Source organism: Cynocephalus volans, chromosome 2 (genome assembly GCF_027409185.1).
Source record: "Cynocephalus volans isolate mCynVol1 chromosome 2, mCynVol1.pri, whole genome shotgun sequence".
Lineage (NCBI taxonomy): Eukaryota > Metazoa > Chordata > Mammalia > Dermoptera > Cynocephalidae > Cynocephalus > Cynocephalus volans.
Window position 1 is genome coordinate 31,610,174 of NC_084461.1, and position 26,512 is coordinate 31,636,685.

The 26,512-nt window shown below is 41.3% G+C and overlaps 2 protein-coding genes across 4 annotated transcripts in view; both read left to right on the plus strand.

Annotated features, from left to right (window-relative positions):
• RAI14 (retinoic acid induced 14) overlaps positions 1-8,762 on the plus strand; it is a 140,117-nt gene extending 131,355 nt beyond the window's left edge. For all 3 annotated transcript variants that reach the window (XM_063086595.1, XM_063086593.1, XM_063086594.1), the window contains 4 exons: positions 432-1,967; positions 3,108-3,257; positions 6,239-6,304; positions 6,911-8,762. In XM_063086595.1, coding sequence (XP_062942665.1) covers positions 432-1,967; positions 3,108-3,257; positions 6,239-6,304; positions 6,911-6,988 — 1,830 coding nt within the window. In that variant the 3' untranslated portion in view covers positions 6,989-8,762. The remainder of the gene's footprint in view (positions 1-431; positions 1,968-3,107; positions 3,258-6,238; positions 6,305-6,910) is intronic.
• Positions 8,763-15,731: 6,969 nt separating this feature from the next.
• TTC23L (tetratricopeptide repeat domain 23 like) overlaps positions 15,732-26,512 on the plus strand; it is a 46,527-nt gene continuing 35,746 nt past the window's right edge. The window contains 3 exon segments of the mRNA XM_063087989.1: positions 15,732-15,803; positions 19,563-19,748; positions 23,544-23,667. Of these exon segments, the coding sequence (XP_062944059.1) occupies positions 15,732-15,803; positions 19,563-19,748; positions 23,544-23,667 (382 nt within the window).

Consider the following 26,512-nt stretch of genomic DNA (forward strand, 5'->3'; position numbering starts at 1 on the left):
AACTTTATACATAAAATTTATACTTAAAATAAAAAATATATATATAATATTAGCCATTTGTTTAGTAAAGTTGATCATTTAGCAAAGTTAAGAACTTGATAAGAAATTACTGTGCTATGCCCATTGCCCCTCTTAGTAACTAGAATGATATAAAAACAAAGGAAAAATGGGAATCAGGTTTTACAGACAAAACAATCCCAGTGTTTTTAAAGTAACGCAAATAATCTGTCTTAACAGAGAACAGAGTAAGCTTTGTGTCATTAATCCAACACTCATGCCGCAGGCCATATTTTTTTGTGGCACACGAGTACAGATGCAAAATGATCCTGCTGTTCTCCTATACCTAAGTTTTGGATTTGTTTCTCTTATTCCAGTGGCTTGCTCGCCTAACTACACCTTTGCTGTCATTTAATTCTTGCTTTTTTTCCCAGGCCAAATCACCCAAGGAGGCAGAAGCAGATCTAAGCTTTGACTCTTACCATTCCACCCAAACTGACTTGGCCCCATCTCTGGGCAAACGTAATGAAATGTCTCCTGAAGACTCCAAATCATCTCCATCTGTCCTAACACATTCCCTGAGTAAATCCACTATCAACAGTGATATGAGAATTCAGCAACTACAAGAGATGTTGCAAGACTTGCAGAAGAGATTAGAGAGCTCTGAAGGAGAGAGGAAACAGCTACAGGCCGAACTCCAGTCCCAAAGGACAGAACTGGTGTGCTTAAACAACACAGAAATTTCAGAGAATGGCTCTGACCTCAGCCAGAAACTTAAAGAAACACAGAGCAAGTATGAGGAGGCTATGAAAGAAGTCCTTAGTGTGCAGAAACAGATGAAACTGGGTCTCCTCTCACCTGAGAGCGTGGATAGTTACTCACATCTCCAAGAGCTGAGGGTCACTGAGGAGGAGATAGATGTGCTGAAGCAGGATTTGCAGAAGGCACTAGAAGAAAGTGAAAGAAATAAAGAGAAAGTAAGAGAGTTAGAGGAAAAACTTATAGAGAGGGAGAAGGGTGTAGTGATTAAGCCCCCTGTGGAAGAGTATGAGGAAATGAAAAGTTCATATTGCTCTCTTATTGAGAATATGAATAAGGAGAAAGCATTTTTGTTTGAGAAATACCAAGAGGCCCAAGAAGAAATCATGAAGTTAAAAGACACACTAAAAAGTCAGATGACACAGGAAGCCAGTGATGAAACTGGGGACATGAAAGAGGCCATGAACAGGATGATAGATGAACTCAATAAACAGGTGAGCGAGCTGTCACAGCTGTACAAAGAAGCCCAGGCTGAGCTGGAGGATTATAGAAAGAGGAAATCTCTAGAGGATGTAACAGCCGAATATATCCATAAAGCAGAGCATGAGAAACTGATGCAAGTGACCAACGTGTCCAGGGCTAAAGCAGAAGAGGCACTGTCCGACATGAAGTCTCAGTATTCAAAAGTATTGAATGAGTTGACCCAGCTGAAACAACTGGTAGACGCACAGAAAGAGAACTCTGTCTCCATCACAGAACATTTGCAAGTGATAACCGCACTGCGGACTACTGCAAAAGAGATGGAAGAAAAAATAAACAGTCTTAAAGAGCACCTTGCAAGCAAGGAAGCGGAAGTGGCAAAGCTGGAGAAACAACTCCTAGAAGAGAAAGCTGCTGTGACCGATGCAATGGTATCCAGGTCTTCCTATGAAAAGCTCCAGTCATCCTTAGAGAGTGAAATGAGTGTGTTGGCATCTAAATTAAAAGAGTCAGTTAAAGAGAAAGAGAAGGTCCATTCCGAGGTTGTCCAGATCAGAAGTGAGGTCTCACAAGTGAAAAGGGAAAAGGAAAATATTCAGGCTCTCTTGAAATCCAAAGAGCAAGAAGTAAATGAACTTCTGCAAAAATTCCAGCAAGTTCAGGAAGAACTTGCAGAAATGAAAAGGTATTCTGAGAGCTCTTCAAAACTAGAGGAGGATAAAGATAAAAAGGTTGGTGAAATTTTGATATTGGATTTCTAGCACTAAGCCCTAGGCCCTTCAACTTTTTCTATATTAAACATTTGTTTATAGCATTTGTTGTAACTAACCTATTGTAAATACTCAGAGGTTCTGTACGTGACAATCTCTATCCCCAAAGCCACGTTAAGAATAGTATGTTGGATATTTATTTTTTAAAAATACTGTCCTTCTGACACTTCTGTCTTAAAGCATTTTCACATATGTAATGCATATTTGCCCCTTAAAAATCATTTTATAGGCGCTCTGTCAGTGCTGGAGATCAGAAGTGAACCCACAGAATGAAAAGTGTTTGTGACCCATCTTGAACTCCAAAACAGATTCCTCCATCATTTGGAAACCCAAAAACTCCTAGACTTAATCCTGCTTCCCTAAGCTCTCTGAGCACCCCCGCTGCCCCCTCCCCCACACAGGTGTATACGAAGGGAAGGGAATGTGTAGAGCAGCCAATTAGAGATGACACTGGGTGTGGCATGGAGGAAGGAGGCAAGCAAAGGGTGAGTTCAGGTTGGTTCTGTGCCTGAATCTGCTCTGCATCCCTAGTCCCTGTGTCAGAGGTTCTGAATGGCATTCATTAGAGCACTATTTATCTTTATTCTTTTGTAATGAGTGTTTCAGAAAGAGCTTCAAAAGCTTACAGGAGTGGGGGGTTAGGGAGTGGGGTGAGGTGGGGTTGTGTTCACTTTATAGCAAGATCTCTAGAGATATCAGCATTCCCAGGACTTGTTCCTGGTTGCCCATATCAGCAATACTGGACAAGACTTCGCTGTCTCTAAATAAAAACATACCTGAAATCCTATTTCCGATTAATTTTTCAACCACACCCCTTTTAAGGTAAAAGAAAGAAGTTGACATTACAGCTTTTGTTACATGCACCAAAGTAAAATATGTAATTCAGAAGTCTTTATCTGAATATAATGCATGTAGAAGGCTTTGTTTGCTTGATTTTATCTGTTTCATTTTGGGGGTTTTCTTTAAAAAATAAGAAATTGTTCCAAAGTCTCAAGTCCCGGAGGCCAATAGAGATGACCATGTTCGAGGATTAGAAATATCTGGAGTTTTGCTTCTGCAGATATATTATTGCCCATTGATATAGTTTTCCTTTCTCATTAGATAAATGAGATGTCGAAGGAAGTCACCAAATTGAAGGAGGCCCTCAACAGCCTCTCGCAGCTCTCCTACTCAACAAGCTCGTCCAAAAGACAGAGTCAGCAGGTGGAAGCGCTGCAGCAGCAGGTCAAGCAGCTACAGACCCAGCTGGCTGTGAGTGGCCTGCTTTCCACTGCCTGGGTTGGGGTGGAGGGCGAGGCAGATTACATTCCATCTCAGCTGTTAGGGCAAGCTGGTGTCAACACAAAGAATCACCGTCTAAAGGAATGTTGTATTTAAGTGAGCAGTTGACTGAAGACTTCTCAGTGAGGGCAAAAGAGGGAACCGCTGGTGGGATTCCCCGTCATTATCTGCAATGAGATATGGATCAGATGTCTCACTGGGAGAGAGGAATTGGCAGGACAGTGGGAGGAGACTGCTTGTTCGCTCATTCACTGACTTTTCCCCCTTCCCCTTCTGCAGCAGTCATTTCTCATCTTTGGCAGTGGCAAGAGCTTTTTCTTCCTAAGGGCCAGGGTCTCTGGTAGTTATGTATATTCATATTTGAAACTGCTACTTAGCTCCTCTCCTTATTTCACTCAGGAAAACCCTTTCATATTTGTATCGGTTTCTTATATGGCTGTTATAACAAATCACCACAAACTTGGTTTAAAACAACAAGGATTTATTATCTTCTGCTTCCAGAGATCACAAATCCAAAATCAGTTTCACGGACTAAAGTCAGTGTGTTGGCAGCACTGGTTCCTTCCTGAGGCTCTAGGCCATAGGGGGAAATCCATTTCCTTGACTTTTTCAGCTTCTAGAGGCCCTGCATTCCTGTGCTCATGGCCCCTTCCTCCATCTGCAGAGCATAAAGCATATCACTCCAACATCTGCTCTGTCTTCCCATCTCCTCCTTCTGCCTTTGACTCTCTTGCCTCCCTATTATAATGATCCTTGTGCTTCCATTTAATGCTCACCCAGATAATCCATGATAATCTCTCTGTCCATCTCAAAATCCTTAATTACATCTGCAAGATCCCTTTTGCCATATGAAGTAATATTTACAGGTTCTGGGGATTAGGACGTGGACATCTTTGGAGAGTCATTATTTAGCCTACCACAATATCTGTTAAAATTGTAGTTGGCAAGGGTATGTTACATTTTCCACATGAAGTCAAGGGTTGTTCTGTCCTGGACTGTTTCTAGCTTCCATTTACAAACAGAACATGGATTTGATGATTGATTTCTTCAGTATAGACTTAATATGTGTGAACCCAGGTTTCTGCAGGCCTTCTAGCTGACCACAAAGTACAATACTAGCTCTCTGGTGTTAACAGCTCTAGCAGTGGTAGAATAATTAGAGAGAAAGATGAATAATCGGAGAGGAGAAGATGCTTCTTACTGTGTTCTGCAGGTCACTCTTCTCACAAAATGGTTATTACAAACTTGTAGATAAAGCGCTAATGGTTTACACAGTAATTAGTGAAATTATTCAACCTGTTTATTGAGCTCTTATTTGTGTCAGTATTGTGCATGGGCTGATGATATAAAAATGAATAAGACACAGTCCTTGCCCTCATGTAATTTATACTCAATATAGGTTAATATGGCAAGCATCCATTGATAAAGAGAGCCAAGTGTACTGTGGCCATATGGAGGAAATGCATCTACCCAATTTGGGTGATTCATGAAAACTTTCTACAGGAAGTGATGCTTGCGCTGAGTCTTGAAAGGATGAGTAAGGACTCATCCTCCCTTAGCGAGGACCGAGATGTGGCACTTAGATGGGTCTTGATAACTTTGGTGAGAGCCATTCCAGTTGAGTAGTGGGGTAGAATCTGGACTGCAGTAGGCTGGCTGCTAGAGAAGTGAGTAAGTAGATATTTATCTGATGGGGCTGAAGAGTCACAGCAGTGGGTCAGAAAAGCCTAAATAAGTTTGCTGGAAAGATAAGAAATGGTGGTCAGAGGGTGGGATGTTTTCAGTTGAGATTTCAGAGTTGGTAATGGCAGAGGATGGGCTATGACCATTGAGAGCAAGTGGCTGAAAGGAAAAGGAGTAAGTCATGAAAGTAAAGTTGAAGAACTTAGAGGCCCAGGTTTTAGATCATTCAGGCAGATATTGAAGTCAACCAAATGATGACAGAAGCAGGGACGGAAAGGAAGACAGTGATGAGAGGATAAAGTTATAAATAATTCGGGGTAGCCAAAAGGTGGGGAGGAAACAACACAAAGAGAGGTATCAAGTGTACCTCCTTATGGCACAAACTTCAAAAGACTGAGGTGTCAAAGGTTATCCTTTAATAGGAAGGATACTTCATATTCTGACATTGGTAGGAAGGAGGTGAGAATGGGTATTGGTGGACTTTTACAGATCTTTGTAGTAATCCATATATAATAGTTTCAATTTTCATGATGAAGTAGGAGGAAAGGCCTGTTAGAATGAGAAGAGTTCAGAGCTCAATTAAGATCCTTGAAACAGTCACTGAGAGGAACTGGAGTAATAGCTCAACAAGGAGAAATAAAAGCATCAACAGCTGTACTGAGGAACCATTTGAGATAGGGGCCACTACCCTGTTTGGCTCCTTGGTATAAGGATGGCTAAATAATTGAGTTCCCTAGGGCCCATACAACACTGGCTATAGAGTGGGCAATCAATAACTCCTTTAAAAAGATTAGCTTTTTAAAATTAGATTAATTCATATTTGACCACTGTAGAAAAGTCAAATACAGAAAACTCTAAAAAGTTTCAATAAATTAAAATTGCCCATAATTCAACAACTCTGAGATAATCACTTTTTTGATTTGATATATTTCCCTGCAGTATTTACTCTGAGTGAATGTATCTCTATACTTGCATAAGTATGGGTACATATATCTTTAAACCAAACTTGGGATTATAACTTTTTACATAAATTTTCTTTTACAGTTGACATACCAAGATGAAATAGGTAGATTTTTGTCCCAAGAGTATTGACAAGTACTCAGAAACACACAAGCCAGTGAGTCCACAGCAATTTTAGAAGCTTCATATGCTAGCATACATTGGAGGGGATCACTTGGGTAGCATTCGACCCCAGCTTTCTCATAGCTTTTTGTTTTTATTCAAAGATGTCCTACGGTTGTTGATAATGTCAGATTGTCTCTCTTTAGGAATGCAAGAAACAACATCAGGAGGTCATTTCAGTTTACAGAATGCATCTTCTATATGCTGTGCAGGTATGATAACACCCACCAAGTATCTGGAGATCCTAAAGAAACATGGCAGCAGATGTTGCCAAAACTCCCATCATTAAACCAGTAGTAGAATGAACAAGAATTAGAAGAGAATCTTTTTTGTTGGAAAGCTTTAAAATGCTTTTTGTTTGCTTTGGATCTTGCATCAGGAGACTTGCTCCCTGTTTACTAGGAGCAGCCTCATCATTTATTAAGAAACGAAGGAAGATGTGGCTGCTGTGGGCCATCAGGAGGACCCTGCTTTATTTTCCAGGCATGCCAGTATTCCCAGAGCCATCAGCACTGCCTTCACCTGTGAGTGTAGGTGTTCTGGCTAGCTGGCTCACGTTTGCAACTGAGACCCCAGATACCCTTTGCTGAGGGCTTTGGTAAACCTAGCCTCATCATCATCCAGATGGATGAGAGGAGAGCCCTCTCTTTGACTCAGTTCTTCATAGAAATGTGGGAATTGACAGGACTGACATTCTTGTGAAAGACAGGGGGAATAAGCCAATGGCTTCATCCCAGCCAGCCATGGCATTCCCCAGGAAAGCACGTACCATGACTTAATTTGGGTTCTAACAAGTGTCTTTTGCTTGAATTTCCTAGGGCCAGATGGATGAAGATGTCCAGAAAGTACTGAAGCAAATCCTTACCATGTGTAAAAACCAGTCCCAGAAGAAGTAAAGTGGATTCCTTGGTAGGACACTGCCAGATGTTGCCCATTTTTGTTAGATCAGGAGTTGCTGGCAACCACTGCCATCGTTCTCATTTGTGGTATGCACTGTGACCTAGCATAGTATCTTCACTTTCCAAAGGTTTCTGAGGACTGGGCCCAGAAGACTGCCCTCCTCAGAACTGCTTAGAGACTTCAAGCCAGCAGAGGTGAAAGTCCCTGTCCCTTCAGATTCCAGAGCTGGGATTAGCCACACCCAGAGGTCTGGTCCTGAGGCTGGCAGGTGGGCCGTCCTTGGTACCTGCCCAGCTGAATGGCTTCATCGCCACCGAGTGATATGCTGAGGCATCTGTGCAGTGAAGGCTGCTTTACTGCCTGCACTCAGGCTGTGCCATTCAGCACAGCAGAGGTCTTTTCACCTTTGGCTTCCAATCCCAAAACATGATTTAATTTCTAACCAAATTAGTATGGCACTAGTTACAAAGTGCATGCTTAAGACCCTTTATCATGATATCCTGTGGATTAAAAAACTTTAATTCCATTTTTCCCCCATCTGCCTTTTATATCTCATTACCCTGCTTATCAATCTGTTTGATGAGCACTATTAAGTAAAATATGAAAAAAAAAAATTGTTCTTAAAAGATTTTTTTAAGTAAATCATTAACATATTGCAAATTTTCTATGCAAACTTGCCTCCTGCTGTTATCCATGAAGCTCAGGAAATCCAAATATTTGTGTTTCAACAAGGGACAGTAAACTATGTGTTTACAGCCAAAAGAAATGCCTCATAGTTCTTAACCTCGATTTTTTAAGTGTTTTTTTCTCTATTTTTATTGGCTCTTTAAGATGTTTTCATATCTAAAACCCTAAATAAGTGAAATAATGTTAGATTATATTAACAAAATATTTTTAGGTAACCATGCTTAAGACTTTTTAAAAATATAACTTTTTCCTCAAAGTTTTCAGCTATAGCAAAAGGTAGTTATGTATTCCAAACTTAATATGAGCTGCCACCAATACCCCTAGGACTTTTCTGCCATGTGTCCTCAGAACTGTAGTACATTTCTGAATAGAACAAATCTTCTTTTTACCCGTTGAACATTTTTGAAAAATCCTAACTCTACCAGTGCCCATAAATTATCTCCGGAAGGACTGTTAGTACCAATCAGTTTTTCAGTTTTGAACTAAAAAATCCTGATATGGTAATATTATGGTGCATAGCAAAGGTCTTGGGAAAAAAATATTTCTGTTCACTTTACTTTCAGGCTAAAAAATGTTTCTCGCTTGCAGCTTCCCTTCCAGCATTGATCTTACTGAGGGAGATAAACAGAATACAGAACTCTCCAAACTATGTAACTAAAAAGTGTAGGCCTGCTCTGACAGGGCCCATGTACCACAGGGCTGCCTGGGCTCAGAGGACGCTTGCTGTTCTGGATGATGTGTTAATCTGTATTGGATGAGGACCAACAACAGCAATGCAAAATAAATTTAAAGTTTGGTGTTACTTTTCTTAAGTTGTTTAATTATAGTTAAGCAATTTCAAAAATGCTTCAAAGAAATGTGAAAGGACTTTTTGTTGTAGCACTTAAAAAATACAAAACAATGCCCCTCCTGTCCCCACACAGAAATGCTGCGGAGTATAAAACTTGAGACATTTTGTAGGATGCCTGACAAAGTGTAGCCTTTTATCTTGTTTCAGGATGCATATTTATTACAAGTACTCTGGTTAAATATTGAAAAGTTATATGATGTAGTTTAGTATTTTGTCTTTGTAATTTACAGAAGTTATTGCAGAAAATAAACTTGTTTCGTTTTGCATCTTGTTGATTTTTGGTGTATTCATAAGTGTATCTATGCAGTTTCTGAAGATCAGTTCAGTAGCATTTCATTGTGATGGTTTTCATATCCTGCATCATGCTCAGCTGGTGGGAGCTGTCCACACTATCTCACATAAAGTTCCACAGCATTTCCGTCTCCCAGCTCTTGGATTTACCCTGAGCTCTGCCCCAAGTATCAGCCACTTTGGGGCAGCTGTATCACAGTCTTTTAATTCAGATTCACTGGATCTGTAGTTTGTTTGTTTGTTTGTTTCTAAACTTTGGAAGCCTCTTCTGGTTTTTACCCTCTTGCTTCCATCTTTCTTTTTTGAAAAAGTAATACATACCTATAGTTAAAAAAAAAACAAATTCAAATACATTCTTCTATCCCATTACACAGATAATTCATTCCTGAGAAAACCCTTGTAGGGTGAATTCTTATAGGTTAAAATTGTAATTAAAACACCAAATGACAATGAAGCAATGAAGCAGGCGACAATTTAAGTAGTTAGCATTTAACAGAGCTGTTTCCCTTCACTCACAGCATGATTCTACCACCTTCAGCTCTCTCCCTGCTTCATAGTATACACTGAAACTTTTGATTTTAAATAAAGCATGTGTGTGATCCTCAGTGTTTACTTAATTGTACCTTTAATGCTCCTCTCCTCCCTCCCAAAAAAAGGAATGATGAAAGAAGTCAATGAAAATAATGCAAATAGTATATGAGGTTATTATTATTTTTAATTAGCAAGTGCATACACTCTGAGAGGAGAATTTACTTCAACTGATGCCAACCAAACAACTGAGAAGATGACTTCATGGGGACACTCAGCAGGAGAGGAAACTTAAAAAAAACTCAAACCAGTCTTCATAGATGAAAAGAAATGCCTCACAAGCCAACTGGGGTATGAAAAGAAACCCTCATACCTCACTGATTAGATATCAAGCTATAACTGCAGGACAAATAAAAATAAAGAGAAATCTCTCTCTTAGTCCCAATCCTTAGTTCACCTCCCCAAAAGCAACAGCTTTCAAGTTTCTTGGTGATCTGAGACATTCTATGTCTATATGGACATGTGCATTTTACTTTCCCCTTTAAGTATCTCAGATTGTTCCGTGTCAGCACACACATCTCATTCTTTTTAACTGCTGACTAATATTTCATGGTGTAGTTATGCTAAATTTTAGCTAGTTCCTCATTGATGGGCTTTTAATCTGCTTCCAGTATCTTATAGCTACAAAGGGGATGCAATGACTATCCTTTGTATAAATGTCTTTGCACATGTGCGAGGATACTTTGGGGATAATTTTCAAGTTGCCCTCTTTCACATTAGTTTCCATCATATGATACAGACAGAAAAAAAGGAGTAGAATATTGTAGGTATCATCACACTGAGTGAGAAAGAATGGCTTTTTCCTTCATGTTGGTCAAATAAGAGTCATCAATTTGTTTCTCTTATTATATAAACTTTAAGACAGACTCCAAAACCTTTAATAATTAAACCCACCCACCTTAAGGTAAAAACATGATATGCTGTGTGGGGAAAATGTTCCCAGAACATGCTAAAGCACAACCTTTTGCAATGTGGCATAACTGTGGAATGTTGGGTGCTGACAGCAGCAGAAACACTATCCAGCAAAGATAGAGGTGATGTGTTTTGAGCAAAGTTGAAAGGCAGACTGTGAGGCAAAGAGTGAGCTGGAAAAAGCAACAGACCAAGGAACCAGGGCATTCATACGGTAGATATTTCTATTCACCAGCTCAGGGCAGAGAACTGTCAAGCATTATGGGAGTGTGTAGCGTATTTGAGAAACAATTCAAAGAACAAGAGCTCAGCTATGATGTTCACCATAAGTGGGCCATAGGAGCTGGTTGACAGAACAATCAATGTGGGTCCCAGCAGATGGAAAGGCTTCCCTGAGGAGTAAAGTCCCAAGTGATGGAGGTGAGTAGGAGGGAATAAAAGAGATATTCCTGCATGTTTATTATAAACCAGGTCTTAAATTGGGAAGACACAGTATATTGAAGAACCGTGACTAGATGTACCAGATTATAAAATGGAGGATGCATAGGGGAGAGAAAGGAGCAAGCCACAGACAGATTATTTAAACTTCAAAAAGCCAGCAGAGACAGGGAGGAAGGGCTCCTTATGTGTCACCTCCAGAGGTTTTTAAAGCCATGTATTTAAGTCAGTTTAAACACACTGGTAGGCAGAATGAATCCCCCCAAAGATATCCATGTCCTAATCCCCAGAACCTGTGACTATATTAGGGTTGTGGATGGAATTAAGGTTGCTTATCAGCTGACCTTAAAATTAAGATTATCCTGGATTATCCAGGTGGGCCCAATGTAACAAGAAGGGTCTTTTAGAGTGGAAGGAGGAGTCACAGCCAGAGAGAGATTTCAAGATGCTGCACTATTGGCTCTGAAGATGGAGGAAGCGGTCACAAATCAAGAAAGGCAGGTGGGATCCAGAAGCTGGGAAAGGTAAGTAAATAGATTTTCTCCTAGAGTTCCCTGAAGGAACCACTCTTGCTGACACCTTGTCTTTAGCCCAGTGACACCCATTTCAAACTTCTGACTTCTACAATTATACAATAAATTTGTGGTGACTTGTTACAGAAGCAATAGCAAACTGATGTACACACTGAAAGGACAGAATTCCTATTACTGAGTTCCTAAAGATGATTCACAGTTTATTAAATATTATTAAACTCTGATGATATGCCAGGCACTATGCTGAATGCTAAAGGCTCAATGGTGAGCAAACAGTTCCTGCTCACAAGGAACTCACAGCTGATCAAACAGGACCTGTCACCCAGCAGATATTCAAAATTCATTGGGTGGGGGGATGGGTATTTAGATGGATAGATTGCCTTTAAGACCCTGCATGACCTGATGCCCTGCTACTCTGCTGTCTCCTGTCTCTCTCCTCATTCTAATTGCCCTTTTGCCGTTCCGACCCCATTAAACTTGCTCCTACCTTAGGGACTTTGCACTTGCTATTAATGTCTTAAAATGTCCTTCTAGGTATTTGCTCCCTCATTTCTTTGAGGTCTCTGCTCAGTGACAACTTGTCAGAGAGGCCCTCCTTAATTTACTACACTATATAAGATAGCAGACCTCTACCCACATGACATCACTTTCTAGATCCCTTAGCCAGCTTTTTCTCCATATCATTTATCACTTCCGTGTAAGATGGGCTGAGGGAGGGAATCCTGAAATCTAGCCTTCCATCTGTTCCCAAAGCTCTACTCCTTAGCAAGAACCTGAGTCTGGCTGGAGGAAGAGGCTTTCTCCTAGTTCACATAACACTGCTGCCTAGTCCCTAAGCCATATATCTTTTTCTAACTTGCAGGGATGCCATATGGCTTATAAGCAGCCTGATGTTTTTCTTCACCTGGTAGAATGTAAGTTCCAGGAGGGCAAAATCTGTCTATTTGTTCACTCTTGCTTCACTAAGGCTTCGAACAGTACCTGGCACATAGTAGGTATTCAATAGATATTTTTGTTGAGATGGATGGACAGATGAATGGAGAGTGTGAGAAACTTGCAGGTAAATAGAAAGTGCTAATACAGTGTGGAAAGTGTCATGATGAGAATGCGGACAGGATACTGTGGGAGTTCAGGAGTAAGGCATCTAACCTTGACTTGTGGGGCCATAAAAAGTGTCCCAAGAGAGAGTTTATTCGGATTTCCTTGTGCCTAAATTTCACAGTTCCTGGGGCTGAAACAGTTTGGAGGTAATCACACCTGATTTGGCGTTGTACAAGTCTAGAAGCACCCTCTACACAGGCTTCCTCTAAGCAATTTCTGTAATAGCAATGCTTGCCTCTTCTACCTCAGGATCAAGGGAAGGAATGTGAGTGAACATGTAAAACACTATCCACCCAGATTAGTGACATTCCATTTTGAAGTCAGTGAACAAACCTAAAGCAGATATACTACAACTAAAGTTTACATTTGGGACACAGGGTTAAGATAGCAAGGGAAGAAAAAAATATCACAGAAGTTAGGAACTCTAAGAGTCTTCAAAGTTCTTTCAGTTTGATTTATAATTTTACAGATGAGGGCAACAGGCTTCCTCTGGTCATTGCTAAATAAATGGAGTCAGAATCAGTGTCAGCGTCAGGGAATTGGAATTCGGTGTGGTACCACACAACGCTCAGCAAAAGCAAGTGTGTACAAAAGTTAAGATACCTTTAACACACTTAGAAACTACCTTGTAGCCATTTCTTAGAATAACAGAACACTAAAACTTTCCAATTTGATGAAGACCAACCTAACAAGAGGTAAGGGAAATAAATGTTAGAGAACAGGAAGCAGGTTCTTTTTTATCGCCATGCATGTTAAATACTGTTCATAGAGTCACAAAAATCTGCAGTTTACCCTCACAGAATACTGGAACTGGAAGGGGCTTTAGAAAGCAAGTGGTACAAATACTCTCACTGTACAAACAAGAAGATTAAGACCCACGAGTTGAGACTTGCTAGAGGCCACACAGAGTCAAAATCAGAACTCTGACGTCTTGAAACCAAGGTCATTGCTCTTAGCATTGTTCCATGCTGAGGGCTCTTAGGAAAGAGAGAATAAAGAGGGTGGGATCTTTCCAAAATTTGGCTCAAGAACTTGATTTGAGCCGGATTTAAACCTTGAGCTAACAGACCATCCAGGTTTTACTTAAGAGATATTTAAGCAAACTCATTTAAAAACCTCCTCCAACTTAACTCCAGCGAGGCTTTCTTGGCGGTCTTGGATCAAAGGCAATTAAACTTCCATCTTAGTGCTAGAAAGAATAAACACCTAGTGTAAATACCACCTTTCAAGTTCCCAGTATATATTTTCCTTCTCGACCTAGCCTGCTCTTGTTTTTGAAAACGAGTGGGACATATGCTGTCCAACTTGACCTGTCATAGGCCTAGTCCACTGTAGAGTTCAGGACAACATCTTTACCAGGCTGTCAGAGCCTGGGCTTCTCGTTTGTGTATTGTCCACAACTGCCTCTGCACCTATCACCATTGAGTGTCCTTCGGGCCACAGCTGGGGTGTGAGAAAAGAATATGTGGCTGCATAATTTAGCTTGTGGTGACTGTCAAATGTGCCCTCCTCCTTCGAAATACTCCCTGAGATGCGAATCGTTAGCAGATCTAGCGGCCTATTTCTTACGCTATTCGCTCACGCACTCCGCTTTCGTCATGCCTAACTCCAATCTTACCCGGGGGGTAACGCGGTCGGTGTCTGCACCGTCAATACTTATATCTGAGCCTTCCCTCTGGGGTCCGCGGAACCAGACACCCGGGAAGCTGCGGGGGTGCAGGGCGCACGGGGCCGGCCGGCGGGGGGCTGTGGATGAATACAGCCCGCACAGGTCTCAGCTTTAAATAGGGTCGTGGAGCACGGCGCTTCGGCGGGACTTGTCCTCTCTCCCCGCGTCTTCGCTTCTGAGAGGTAAGGTCCCAGCCAGACAAACAACAGTGGACGACTCAGCGAAGCAGACACAAGTCCGGGGCGAACCTGAGGTCGCGTGCGCCACGCCCGCGAGGACCCGAAAGCCGAGGGTGCGCTGAGAGCTGCGGTTGGCCGGAGCGGGCCCGGGGCCGGAAGTGCCCTGCGTCGCCATGGTTACAGGCGCCGGCGGGCCCGCCGCGTTCCGTTCCCATGGCAACCCCATTGTCTCCTGGGCGGCGGGAACCCGGGCTGCGCACGCCCAAGGCAGACCTCGCAGACCGTGTAGCTTCCGCAAGGCACCCTCGTGGCGCCCGGCACCAGGTCGGACGAGGCCTGGTCGCGGACGCTGCCCGAGGAAGCCGAGCGGCCTGGCAGAGGATCCGGGAAGGCAGGTTCCGGGCCGTGGCTTCTCAGCCCTCGGCCAGGTACGCCGCGGGACGCGAGCCCCACAGAGGAGCCCTCGCTCGCTTCTCGGCTGGAGTCTCTGCGGCGGCGCCACCGCCCGCAAGAACCGAGTCAGAAGAAACTCAGGACGGAGCTCAGCCCGGGGCGTCAGGGACGGGACAGCCGCGGAGGAGGAGGAAGCGATTTGTACTTGAGATAGGGGCCAAAGTTTGCTGTCAGGGCCATGCGGAACCTCATAGGACCAGGTTTAGCAGTTAGGAAGGTCAGAACCCCATGCCCTGGCCATGGTTTTGAAAGTTGAGATTAGAAAGAGATATTAGTGTTATCTTCCCTTCTGGTTTTCGGATTGTGGATGTTCTGGAGCTAGGGTCAGAGAGAGCTACTCAGGGCTCAGGTGGGAATGAGTGACCTTCTGTAGAGTGACATGAAGAGCGACTTAGTGGTGTTAATATTCAGTAAATAACTGTGCATTCGATTTGGATTTGATTTAAGCGACAAAGATAGCCTTGAGAGTTGTGTTACACAAAGAGTTATAAATCACGTTTTTTCGTCATGAATGTTGAAACCAACCAGCTAAAAACAGCAGCAACCCAAATAGACACCTGAGCACGAGCTCCTTATCTAGAACCTCCTATTAAATAGTGAAATGGTCCCAAGGAAAAGGAAGAGAATTAACCAATTCTGGCTGTACCTTCATTTAGTACTCAGAGTTCGTTGTTTTACTAGTCCTCAGGACTATAAAAACAATAATCTAAGTTGAGTAAGTGATCATAGTTTTGATGATCCAGGAGCTATAAATGTGCTGTCTTTGAGAGGTAAAGAAGGGGAAGGATTTAGGAGAAGTAATGTGGAGTAGAAATTAAGGGGAAGAAACTCAATTTAGACACTTAATTTGGCAAGTGTCTTTAATTTCTGTTTTCCAGGAGACTCCATACGTGAGTATACATGGTCTGTTTAGGATAGGTTATATATTTGAGAACTTTTAGTTTAATGTTAATAGCATCCAAGAGAGGGGAAACAGAACAAACTCCTAAGCCTTTTCTCCGAAAGCTGAGCTTACATGTAATTCTTGGTAGGAAGAAGATGCGAGCCAGCCCCATCTGCATCCCAACTGTTAGTAATGACACCGACTGGGGCTTCTGCTTCCATCTGTAAGTATCAGAACTTTCACATCACACTTACTCACTGGCCTGAAACACTGGGACCTCCTACATAAGGAAAGACTGGGTGAGATGCTTTGCATGCACATTGTATAGGAGAGAAAGTTGAGCTTCTATGATGTTTTAATGATTCTGCTATACTATCGATTTGTATCCACAACCTATGCAAGATGGAAAATAATTGGTTTTTCCTAATTTAAGGGAACTCTTAAGTTTTAAAAAATATAGGTTGATTATAACAAGATTGGTAAAGTCATAGAAAATTAACTATAACAAAGTTAATGAGTCAATTAAGTTTCCTGAAATAGAGACAATGAGTAACTAAAAATTCTCACATCATTATAATTAATACTTATTTAACACATACTGTTAAATAAGTATTAATTAACAGTTCTAAGTACATGACACATATTAACTCATTTAATTCCCCCCAAAACTCTGTAAGGGAGGTACTGTTATTACCACACTTTATAGATGAAGAGCATGAATGATAAAGAGGTTAGGTGGTTTGCCCAAAGTCATATAGCTAGTAAGTGGTATTCAAACTGGGCTTTCTGACTCCAGAGTCCATTTTTAAACCATTCTTCTATACCGGGGTTTCTCAACCTCTTTACTACTAACATTTTGGATTGGATAACTCTTTGGTGTAGAGGGCTGTCCTATGTATTGTAGAATGTTTAGAAGCATCCCTGGCCTCTACCCCTTAGACACCATTAGCACTGCCTCAGTTGCGACAAGCAAAAATGTCTTCAGACATTGCCAAATGCTCCCTAGAGACACAATCACTCTTAGTTGAGAACCATTGCTGTATACCAGTGTCATTGAATAGAAACATCGGCCTGGCCCCGTGGATCACTCGGGAGAGTGCGGCGCTGATAGCGTCGAGGCCGCAGGTTCGGATCCTGTATAGGGATGGCTGAGTGTGGTGCTGACCACACTGTGCGGGGGATTATGATCCCTTTACCGGTCAAAAAGAAAAAAAAGAAAGAAAGAAGTATAACAGAAGCCACAAATGCAAGCCACATTTGTAATTTTAAATTTTCTGGTGGCCATATTAAAAAAAACACGTTTAATTTTAATACTGTATCTCATTTATCTCAATATAAACAAAATATTATTATACAAAATTATTAAAATATTTTATATTTTTTAATACTAAGTCTTTGAAATCCAGTGTGTATTTTATATTTGCAGCACATCTCAGTTCAGACTAGCCACCTTTGATGTGGCTAGTGGTTACTGTATTGGGCAGTGTAATTCTATACTACCTCATAAAATATCTTGGGGTTAAGGGTTATATAACTATAAAAATTGAAGTTCAGAGAATGGAGAGTTCACAGTGGAATATCTTAGAAAATAATCAGATAATTCATATTGATTATTACTAATCAGAATTCATATTTATGATGGCAACATATGGAATAAGTTATAAGCCTGGCAAGGCAGACCCTTTATTCAATCTGCCTTTTGTCTTTCTTCTTCTTATTCTGACTATCCTTCGAGCTTTCCCAGTATTCTCCAGCCATCTTTCTCATCTTTTATAACGTAATGTTCAAAGTTAGTTCAGGACTTTACATTCTCAGATCATTTGTCATGACTTCAATGTTTGTCATTCCTTTGAGGTCCTCCCTGCTATTGAAGTTTGCTGCCTTTGTTCTTAGCTTAATTTCATTTAAGGCTTAATTTAAAATATTTAGGGCTTATAATTTTTAATGTCCATAATTAGCAATCTCTTTGTTGACCCCAATAGATTTAATTTCTGCTCTAGTTCTGTAAAATATGCAGCCTAAGCAAAATCTTCTATTGAGGGACTAAATTTTCTTTCTGTTAGTTTTCTGGAGTTATTTCTTGTCACACGTTTCCTCTCTCCTTAGTATTTTCCAAACATTCTAAAGACTTTGCACTTTCTTTTTTCATTCATTTGTTCATTATTTAACAAACCATTTGTTTTTAGTATGAACCAGGTGTCAGGGTTTCAGAAACAAATGAGACTCAGGCCCTGCCCTGCTGTAGCTTTCTTGCTAGAAGGCAAAGAAGGCTCAGAAACAAAACAAAGAAAAAAAAAATCAGACTATAATGTGATTCACTGGAGGGTGTCTTTATCACTACTCCAGTGAGAGACTTCTCACTTCTCAGAGGTGACATCTAAATTGTGTCTTGAAGGAGGAGTTTGGAATTCATCAGGCAAAGAAGAGGCAAGTTTATCACCTGTCTTGTGATCACATCACACTGCCAACCTTCCCTGGCTTTTCCATTGAGTTAGTGTGTCTACTGAAAGAAAACATGCTTGTCTGAGGACACGAGGCAATTTTGCCTGCTCTTGGGCCTGAAGAAATGTTGCTCTCCTATCTACACGAACTGGTTTACCTGCATACGTCTTGATAGATTAATTAGAACAGGACTCTGGATGGATATTAGCATGTCATTTTTCAAACCTGGTTTCCTTGATAGTTATTTTTTCTTGAAATTTTCTTTCTTTTTTTTAACATTGAACATTCACTACTGAAATAATCAGTGGAAAGTACAGATAAATTTCATTTTAAAGATTATATAGTGGCTGAACTTTTAAAAGCTATTATGAGTACAAAGATGATTCCTTTCGGAAAGTTACTTATTACTAATGAGAATTTCTGTTGTTGCTCTTAAGATCTCAATTTGATTTCTTCTTGATCACTTTATTGATTTTTCTGGTGATGTTAGGATATGGTTATCTGTTTTGTTGTAGAAGATTAACTCTTTTGATTTTATATGTACCATTTCAGTTACCCATTCACAATTATGTTCAACATTGAAGTCAGAGATCTACGAGGGTACTTCAAAAAGTTCATGGGAAAATAGAATTAAAAGCCACTACAAATTTTCCACAAACTTTTTGAAGAATCTTTGTACACTGTGTGTGTGTGTGTGTGTGTGTGTGCGCGCGCGTGTGTGCAGGTGTGAGAGAAAGAGGAAGATGTTCAATTCAACTTTTTCTCACCATGTTTATTTCTAACACAACCGAGAGGGCCATTTCTCTTCTGAGTCTTCACTTGACCCCATGTGGGGTTTCCTCCTTCTCCTTGGTGGGACCCAAATCTTCTTTAGTTGGTTGGCCACACACATTGAAGCTTTTAAGATATGTGAAAGAGGACATGCAATGTCTAGCCTCGAAATGTTGGTTTCCTTTCCCTTTTTTCACTATATTCATCATAATGGAAATTCTGATCCATTTCCTGGTTTGGATCAGAATTTTAGAACATGAAGGCTCTTTGAGATCTTCCAATTCAACACCCTCATTTTGTAAATGAAGAAACCACGTCATGTAGCTAATGCTAATGGTAATAGCTAATGTTAAAGGAGTACTTTAACATTAGTGCCAGGCACTAATTAATACCAGGAACTGAGCTAAGTGATATATGAGTATTATCTCATGTAATCACATAATCTCCTTGGGTAGGTATTCGTATTGACCTCATTCAAGAAATAAATTATCAACTTGCTTAAGGTCATGTGGTGAGTAAGCAGCAGAGCTGTGACTCTAGTGCAGGTTGGTGGTTCTCCAAATCTGCTCAGTTTGAACCACCACACTGCTGTCTTATTGCTAGGCTTTGAGAGTGACCTGAGTTTACCACCTGTCTTTATTCATTCAAGTTTATTTTAGAAAACATGTCCCTATCCCCCACTTGGGAGAGCTGTGTCCTTTAATTTTGCCTTGTTTGAGAGAGGCAAAGGTCAAATCCTGACTCCATGCCCCTGTTGTACCTACAGATCACAGTCACAGCAAACCAAGATTCCAGCACCCCAACAAACACATGAGTTATATCCCACCGATGGGTCTGGAGAGAGTGAAGAAGATACCAAAGCCAGGGAGGAGGAGAAGGCCGTAGACTGTATGTCTCTTCCCAAGGAGAAATTAGCTCAATCCCAGAAGAAAATAGCTCAACTGATTAAGGAAAAAATGGTAAAACAATCAAAAAACTCACTAAGTTTTTGTTTACATTTTAAAATGTGTCCTTGATTAGAAAAGCTTCACTTTAAATGAATTTTGAAGCACATGAAGTAGAGGAAGGTGTTATATTTATTTGTAAGTGGGAAAAAACAAAAGCAGAGCACATCTGGGGAGCCAACTCGCCATCTGGTTCCATGCATGCTTCACTGTTGATTCCTTTTTGGCGTATTTGTACTCCTAGCTTTAAACTAAAAATTATTGTTTCATGCTTCCTGTTGCTGTTTGATTAACTTAATTTTAAAATTAAAAAATTGTTGTCCTGGAGGGTTTCAGGATGATATCTCCTGGGTAACAAGAGGGCCAGAATAGTGAGGCAGGAGACAGAACAAGAGTAGCCAGGCAGGTCTAGGCTCAGGCCTGGCAAGAATGTGGGTAAGATGCCTGTGATTATAGTGGAATCATAAGTGAATCAGAGGGCCAGAAATAGGAGGCTGCAGCAGAGGTCAAAGAGTCTAAGTATGTATCTCTAAGAGTGAGTCAAGGACTTAAGAACTAAGATTTCAGAGCAAGTGTGTAAGCAAGAATATTCAAAATCCAGGAACCTGAGACAGCAAGACATCGACTCATTGGTAGAACACAGGCACCAACCTCCTTCCAAAGCAGGCTTTATCAGCAGAGGAGTTGTACCCTGGCTTCCTGGAATATTCCTTGTCAAGAGAAAAACATAATTTTAAAGTGCTTATATGAAAAAATGTCTACAGATAGCTAGGAAAGGCAGAGAGGCAACTCGGGCAGATGATAGAAGTTGATACATCTGTAGATGGATATCTGTACATTGATCTCTATAGATTACCCAGAGAACTTGCAAAGGAAAATCATCCTGACCTAGACCCATTAGTGTTTCACAAATCCAGGCTGCAAGGATCCTTTCTAGATTTCTAGAAACAGACAAGTACCGTCTGCTGTGGAGGGCAAGTATGAGCTTTTAAGGCTTGAAAACTCTTCAGCTAATTTGGATAATGATGAAGATTTAGATTTTAGGAGTTAAATCTAACTCAACCCCCAAACTCATCAAATAGCACATTCATTATGTATGTGCAGTTTTTTGCATATCAATCATACCTCAGTAAAGCTTTTAAAAAGAAAAACCTGACCAACCCAGTACTCAGATCCCTGAAGAGCTAGGGGGGAAGGGGGACAGGGATGCCACCATCTGCAGCAGCAGTGCTGCGGTGACCTCTAGAGGCCATATTGGTTGTCTCAGTTTCCCCAGGGCAAAGAGTGTGGGGATGAACACAGAATGTCCAGAGCCAGGACAGAAGTCAAAGCTTTGGACTCTCATTCTAGCAATTTTTCATGGTATTATTATTATGTTTCTTCCTGAAAATAAAAGTTAGTATCTATGTGGTCAGCCCATGGTGAACTCTCAAATATGCTGACTGAATGGATGCGTCAGGGGCAATGTCCTTCTGCCATTGCTTGTATCTGTATATTTGAGCAAGGAGCAGGTGAAGCATCACGTTAGATAGGAGATGGGGGTCAGGAAGGAGCAGACCTTGGGCTCGCATAAGGCCCTACTTACATATGCATTACTCTTTAAATGGGTTACATTTAGATAGCACTTAAATTTGGATCACTTCAGTGCTGACTGATATTTTCTTTACAATAACTCCATAGGGTAGATGGTATAGGTTTCAAATCTCAGAAAAGGAAGCTGGGATAAGGGCGATCTTCCCCAAACAACGCAGTCACTAAACATTAGAACCAGGGCTGAATGTCCAGGCTTTGGATTCCATGAAGTGCAATTTTCACTTCACCAGGAAATTAATGCCTGACTTTGTTCACTTGTTCAGCCAGTAGATGACTGAGTTTGTAAAATCACTGAAATATATGACTTGAAGATGCAGTTCTATGATTTTTTAGGGAGCTCTGCCTATCAATTCTACCAGGGCAGAGGAGCTCTTTCCCCACCCCCTCTTTATTCTTGCTGATAGGGAGATGATTCATTCAGCAGATATCGAGTTTGTACCTCCCGTGTGCTCTGGGCGTACAACAGTGAACACGAGAAATTAACTTCTGTCCTCAAGGAACTTCTATTTGGGAAGATAGGTAATAGACAAAAAAATGATAGCTAGTGCAAAATCAGATAGAAGTGCTATGAAGAAAAAGTAAAATAGGTAACGGGGTAGTGAGTGATGGAGTGAGAGGCTGTTTGGGATAAGGTGGCCTGTCTGAGGCAAATAAAGTGAGAATGAAATGAGAGAATGAACTGCGGGGAAGAGTGTCCCAAGCAGAGGGAACAGCAGGTGCAAAGCCCTGTGCTGGAAATTGGTTGGCCACATTTGAGAACAGCTTGTCAGTGCGGATGAGGAGAGAGTGGTAAAAATGAAGTCAGGAGGTGATTAGGGTAGGGTTAGACAAGGCAGAGCCTCAGAGGCCATGATAAGGACTTTGGCTTTCATTAAAAATAAAAAATAGGAAGCTGTTGGAGGGTTTTGAACAGGAGAGATATGATCTAACATTTTCAAAAGATTATGCTGGCACATGAAATATGTTAAAAAATCTAGAAGTTTATAAGAACAGTAATAATAATAAACAAGCTATTTGGTTAGCATTTGAGGATGCTAAGGGATAAATTCACTCTGAAATCTGGTGAAGAAAGGGAAAGAATAAACCAGGTGTTTTACCTTTCTAATATGAAATGTATTATTGAGTAACCAAAGAGTGGATGAGGGGAAATTTCTCTTTACAGAATTATTCCAGCTAACATCTAAAGAAGGAATAATAGAATTAGGATATCAGTATTTTACAGTCTTTTATAAATTAATCCATGTAGTTGTTCTAACATCAGAAAAAGAAACAGCCAGATATTAGTTGTCTTCTGGTGGAAGAACATGCCACTACCCATGAAGTAGTTTTTCAAAAAAAAAAAAAAAAAATCAAAGCTAAAATTAACCAAACTTTCAAACCTACTACTATTCCAAGGGCAGAACAAATACTAGGGGGACACATTGATTGACACCATGGGAATGCAATCAATAAAATTCACATCTGTGGGAAATACCAGAGCATATGACCCAGCTTCTTCAGCAAATAACTTACAATTTACAAGAAAAAGAACTAGAGATGGAGGGGGATGAAAAGAGACTGAAGAGGCTGATCTCAGTGCATGGATGGTCAAACAAACTGTAAAAAAATGTACTTTTATGAGACAATTATTAGATTTATGAGACTAGATATTTGATTTTAAGGAATTAGTGTTAATATTTTGGTGAGATAATGATTTTGTGGTTATGCTTCTAAGTCTATATCTTTTAGAGATCCTTATGCAATTTTTATGGGTGAAACAGTACAATGTCTTTGATTTTCTTCAACTTAATAGAAAGCGAGGGGTGGTGGATGAGGGGCATAGATATGAGACAAGATTGACCATGAGTAGATAACTGATGAAGCTAAATACTTCATTCTCCCTGCTATTGATTTTTGTGTATAGTTAAGGTTTTTCACAATAAAAATTTAAGTGCTGTCACTCTGGCTATTATGTAGAAGGGCGACTAGGGGACAAGAGTGGCAGCAGTTTGAAGGGGCTCTTGTGGCCACTAGGTAAAAGATGAGGTTGGCTTGAATTAGATACTCATGGAAGAAAGGTGGAGCCAACTGGACTTGATGGATTGGATGTGGGATGGGAAGGAAAGAGAAGAGAAAAAAGAAGATAGGTGAATTCAGTCCTACATTCTGCAGATAAGTCCATGGGCTGGAGAATTTCCTCCTCAGCAAAAATCATAATGACTTATTTGCTTTCTACAGAATACCCGAGCAAACAAGGAGCTGATTCGATGTGTCATCCTTTCTCGGATTATTTTTGGGGAAAAACACTGGAAATGTGCACAGGCTTTGGTCAACTTGGCTTATGGCTACCTGACACTGAGAGGTACTTGGTTTCTCCAGCTGGGTCTGGGTGGCCAGCCTGTGATGACTGAACTGAGCCCCCACATGACCTCAGTGAGGGCAGGGATGACTGGGATGTCCCCTTCCTGCACCTAGCTCACACCTTGTCAGGAGGAGGGAAAGTCCCTAAATGAGGCAGAGAGTGCGGCAAAGATCTTACTAACAAAGGTGGTGATGATGATGATAGTTAATTTATTGAATACCTGGCATGTGCCAAGATCATCTCATGCAATCCTCTAATATCCCTTGGAGGGACATACTGTTATTATCTTTAGTTTACTTATGAAGACACTGAGGCACAGCAGGCAAAGGGCATTATCAGGGGTTCCAGCCACAGATCAATAGGGAGGACAGTCAGGTGTGTACACTTAGCCCCAGGAAGGCAGACCTAGTGATAGGACTTGAATTCCAAGGACAGAACTCATGTTCCCAGAAGGTCTGGCTTAGGGAAAGGCAGAGCCCTCATCCTAGAGAAATGGTGCTTCTGAAAGGTACTCTGTTGTAGGAGAACAAGATAGGAATTCATTTGCTAAAACTGGAACCCAAGTGAAAGTTCCATGAGGGTAGGAACTTTGTAGTAGAAGCTCAATAAATATTTGTTAACAGACTGATTGAGGCAAGAGCACGTTTCTGGAACCAGGGTCATGGCCAGCTCAAGGCCCCCTGCCCTTTGACCAGCTGTGGCCCCCTGCATGGACTACATGCACTTCTACTGTGGAACTCATTGTACCTATAGTTATGTTCTTTGTTTAAATGCCTCTGCGTCTGAGATAGAAGCTTTCTAAGGGCAGGGACTGGGTCTCATTTGATCGAGCACAGTCCCTTACACAGCACAAATCAGCACATTATTGCCTGATAGAATTGAATCACTGGCCAAGGACTTTTTCAAGTACCTCTCGGACCTCAGTCTGAAGTGGGGCCTGACTTACAATACAAATTAAGTGCTTTAAGGGCTTAAGTGATTTGAAGGCTATAGGGTAAGGGACCCAATACACCCGGGTCATAATGAGGCTAGATATTAGAAATGAGAGCTTTTGAAAAAGTTAAAATTGAATTCACTTCTCAGTTATTAATCTCAGAACATGTTCTTGTCTTTAGGGCTCCTTAGGCCCTTTTATGCTCAATGTGGCAAGGTCATGAGTGGTTGACACCACAACATCTGGACAGTGATGCTGTGAGTCACAGTGAGGTCACGCTGAGGTGCTTTTAGGACTTAAGAGCATGCTTGTGTTCTGAAAGAAGACTGTCATGGCTAAGGAGGGGAAGGAGTCCTCACAGGCAGAGCAGGCAGCCACCTCTGTGAGATTTGAGGGTCACCTGGAAGGCCCTAAACAAAACAAAATCTTGTTCCTAATGGGGTTCTGTCCTTCCTTACTTCAAATCTCTCTATTCCAGTTGAACTAATTTCCTCAAAAACATGCTGCCTTCATGATAAGTGTCAAATTTAGGGATATGCCACTTCAGCACTTACAGAGCTCCTGTTATAAGTCTGGTGGCACTGTGCTGGGTGCTGCGGATACACAAATTAATACTAGTGGTCCCTGTGCTCCGGGAGCACACAAGGGTCTTATGCTAGGCACCATAATCGCAGTCAGAACAAAGTTCTGGGGAATACAGATGAGACAATTCAGTGGTTCCGCCATTGAGGAAGGTCAGTGAAGGCTCCAGAGAGAAGATGGTATTTGTCCTGTCTTTGAAGGATTTTGAGGGGTGTGGTAGAGAGTACTAAGTTGGCCCTCCATGTGTGTTGATCTGAGGAGTGGGAGGTGAGAGGAGGTCGTGTTATGTGAAACTCCTTACACAGAACACTGTAAGTTCTGTCCAGACTCAAGGTGTTAGAATAGGACAGAAGACACCTTAGGATAGACAGGTCATGCTTGAAATGGGACTGAAGAGGTAATTTGGGCCCACATATCAAGGAGTTTATGGAGTAACTAAAGGGTTTGAAGTGAGGTGGTAACATAATCAAGCTTGTGTTTTAATATGAGAAACTCTGGAGGATGGTTTGGACTGGTAGAGAAAGTAGAGGTGATGACCGGGGAGGCCATTATCCTGTCCAGGTGAGATCTGGTGAGGGCCTAGGCTGTGGCAGTTGGAATGCGGATGAGATCGTTTAAAATGTACAGTTGGGAAATTTAGTGGCCAATTCAATATAGAGGAGAAAGGACAGGGAGGAGTTGAAGGTGAAGTGGGCAAAACCTGGACAATTAGCTGAAATAGAGAATTATAGGGGAAGATCAAGCTGATGGAGGAAGGGAGAAAAAGCTAGCGAGTTTGGTTTCGGGCAGGCTGAATGGCATCTGCGAGATCACATCACGGAGAGATCCGTATTATCTTCCAATTGTAGTTGTCCGTGAACTTTTGAAGTAACTTCGTATGTTGAGATGTTCAGGAGGCAACTGAAAAGTGGGTCTAGAGCTCGGGATAGAGGTTAATTTGGGAGGGATTAGCACATAGGAACAGGTTGAGACCATAGAAGTGGATGAGCTTGATCAGAAAACGTGTGTAGAGAGAGAGGCGAAGAGGGCAGAGTGGAGAAGACCGGAGAACAAGGGCATTGGGAATGGATGACGGAAGAGGAGCCGGCAAAGGAAGTAGAAGAATCGGGACGGTTTCTGTCACGGAAGCCAAGAGAGGAGACAGGGTTTCAAAAGGAAGTTCAGTGTGGTTTCAACAGTTGCAGATGGTAGAGAGAGGCCACATAAGAAAAGGCTGAAGGAGGAATGCAAGGGTACTTCAAAAAGTTGTGGAAAAATACAATTAAAAATAATACAAACATTTCCATGAACTTTTGAAGTACCCTCATATTTGAGACCAGATGGATTAGA